The sequence below is a fragment of the Cervus elaphus genome, chromosome 19, assembly GCF_910594005.1.
Source record: "Cervus elaphus chromosome 19, mCerEla1.1, whole genome shotgun sequence".
In the NCBI taxonomy this organism is placed as follows: domain Eukaryota; kingdom Metazoa; phylum Chordata; class Mammalia; order Artiodactyla; family Cervidae; genus Cervus; species Cervus elaphus.
The window spans coordinates 22,919,061-22,922,173 of NC_057833.1; the positions used below are offsets into that span (position 1 = coordinate 22,919,061).

Below are 3,113 nucleotides of genomic sequence, written 5' to 3' on the forward strand. Positions count from 1 at the left end.
CTTCAGAGGATAAGGACTCTGTCATTGTCATTATTCACTCTATTGACACGCATTCACTTTGAGCCAGACACTGGAGTAGACACAGAACAGCAGGATAAGGCATAGTACCTGCCTTTAAATGGTTCACAGTCTGGTAGAAAGAAAAACAAATTATATTATTTGTTGTTTAAATTATATATTTTTAAATATACAATTTATATAGAAATATATTTAAACTATGTTAAATCATACATGAGCTTCCCAGGTGGCACTAGCGGTAAAGAACCGGCCTCCCAATGCAGGAGACATAAGAGATGTGGGTTTGCTCCCTGGGTTGGGAAGATCCCCTAAAGGAGCACACGGCAATCCACTCCAATATTCTTGCCTAGAGAATTCCCTGGTAGAGGAGCCTGGCAGGCTACAGTCCACGGGGTCACAAAGAGTTGGACACGACCGACTGACTAACACTTTCACTTTCTTTCTTTTTTTTTCAAGGTACCAAAAGAATTACATTAAAACAGTAACAAGTTTGGGGGGAAAAAAAGATTTACACTTAGAAATAGCCTATCATCACAAAAACTAGAAAGATGCCTTGCTTTGCTCTTGGGCAATCAAGACATTGCGACCTGTTTTATATCTCCAAAAAGGAGACTCACTGGAAACCTCAGTGCTGGCGACCCAAGTCAATTCATACTCGTTAGATGAGTCCAAATCTTAAATTAACACAAATTCCTTTCCTACAGTGAGAAAAAGAAAATCCATTTCAGGACAAAGGTGTATCTTCAGTGAGAGAACTGACTGCCGTCAGATGGCTTCCTGCTTATGTGTTTGAAGATCTTGGACTTCTCGACTTTCTTGGCTTTCTGGTAGCCAAATCCACCGCCACCGCCTCGCTTTCTAACTTTGCCGTCATTGCTGTTCACATTCAAATCAACAAAAGGAGGCACCTTGAAGCCAAATGACAGAGCAACCTGAGGCAAATTTAAGTTATTAACATTGAAGATCTGTTTCAGGGAGTGGGAATCATAGGCTCGAATGTATGACTTATATGCTTCCTGGGCTGACTTATGAAGGAAGTAGTTCTTTTCAATCAGTTTTTCAAGCTGAGACTGAATGTCAGAAATTTTGGACCAGGAAAACTCAAATTCACTTAATGGAACCTTGGATTGCTTCAGGTAGCGAAGAAAACCCAATTCTTCAGGGCGCAAAATGAGCAAGGCGTGCCCTCTTCCATTCAGGCCTCTGGCTGTTCTGCCCACAGGGTAAATGTATTCCTTGGGGTCATCCGGAGGGTCATACTGAACAATCCAGTCCACTTCAGGAATATCTAGCCCTCTAGCTGCCACGTCTGTACACAACACGATCCCTGAATCTGCATTGCAGAACTGGAAGAACGTGGTCTTACGCTTGTTTTGTTTCTGCCTTCTATGAATGGCCAGGACAGGCAAATCGATGTAGTTCAGCAACTCATAGTGTTATTTCACGGACTTACAGGATGAAAAGAAGACCATTAGTTTCTTCTTCCGGTTCTTCTTAAGGAATGTAAAGAGCAGGAGGAATCTCTTTTCAGAAGGACAGACAACATATCCCTGCTCAAGACCGTCTACAGTTGCATTAGCTTTATCATCATCAACACCAACATACAAAGGCTCCTTTTTCAGAGAAATCCTCGCCAGGTCTTCAACTTTTCGAGTTTGTGTGGCAGAGAAGAGCATGGTCTGTCTGCGTGTTGGCAGAAGTTTGATGATTTGCTTTAATTCCTCTTCAAACCCAACATCCAAGATATGATCAGCCTCATCAATAACCAGACACTGGAGGTTTTTATACATGAACCCGGGGGTATTCTGCATGTGGTCCAGGAGACGGCCTGGTGTGGCCACGATGATGTTGATCCCGTTGGCAAGCTTCTGCGCCTCAGCAGACCTGTTACTGCCACCCATTATTAACCCGATGACCCACCATGTTCACAACACTTTCACTTTCAAATCATACATACTATAGCACTGACTGTACGAAATATTATAGAAGCCCAGAAACAGAAATAGTTAAGTCTACTGGAGAAAGAATTCAGGGAAGATTTCACTGTGGAGGTGACAAGGTTTCCTGACCTTTGAAGGCTCTGTCAAGTGTGAAGTGGGGGAGAAAAAAAAAAAAGAAACATGCGGGTATGGAAGGGCATTTAGCAGGATGGGGAACTAGGAGAAGTGTGGTCTCACAGTCTAAAGATGAAGCACAAAGGAGCAAACCAGCTGATTCTAAGAAAGAAGATGATGGTTGGATATGGTCAACTGACACACTGCAGGGGATAGAAAGCTAAAGTCTTCATTTCTCAGACTCTCTTGAAACTAAAGTCTGGTTCTAATTCAGTGTACTGGTTGGCTACCATAAGGAGAAAAGTGATGAGGAGGCCATCTTTCTTTCTGCTGCTTCCGACTTTCACTCTGCTGACAAGCAAAGTCATGGAGACACAGGGTTTTTCTACAGCTCCCGTGTTCAGTCTTGACTGTGGGAGCTAAGAGGCAGTTATTGCAGTGTTGACATCAACTTCTGATCCTGGCTTCCTGACAGGCTGATCACAGCTAGCTGGTAGTTTCTTGAACTCAGTGTTGCTATTGTGGATTCCACCCTCCTTCAAGGTAGAGATCCCCATGACTGGTTAGTTCTGCAGGGTCTGACAGTTATTCAAACAGGCCCAGTCTTGATCCTGCTCTTGCAAACTTTCAATGATTTTGGAAGCAACTAATTTCTCTAAGTAAGTCCTTACAAACAACAACATTAATAATACAATTTTCATTCATATACAGAGTACTCATGATTTCCTTATCTTTGCTCTATTAGTTGGGGTTAAGTGCAAAAAAAGAGAAACTCTGTATACATTAACAAGGATTTAATTAGGGGAATGATGAAGCAATTACCATTTCAGTTAAAAAGTCAAAGTGACTTTAAAAATTTTTCTTAGTCTAATATTAGCATGCTGAAAATTCCTGTATTATACTTTGCAAAACAAAATATCTGCTTATTTTTTAATAATACATACTCATTGTCCTATTTATGCTGTTTGCTGAGTGGAAGTCTAAAGAATCAATTCATTTAAAAATATTAAATGAAATTTTAAATAAAATTAGGTTTACCAT

General features: G+C 41.0%; 1 protein-coding gene across 1 annotated transcript; it reads right to left on the reverse strand.

Moving 5' to 3' along the window:
• Positions 1-487: 487 nt before the first annotated feature.
• LOC122675201 (ATP-dependent RNA helicase DDX18-like) lies at positions 488-1,934 on the reverse strand (the record flags this gene model as incomplete). Its single annotated transcript, XM_043873641.1, is given in 1 exon segment — positions 488-1,934. A coding segment is annotated over 1 exon segment (1,173 nt), but the record flags the coding sequence as incomplete, so codon positions are not given.
• Between the last annotated feature and the right edge of the window lie 1,179 nt (positions 1,935-3,113).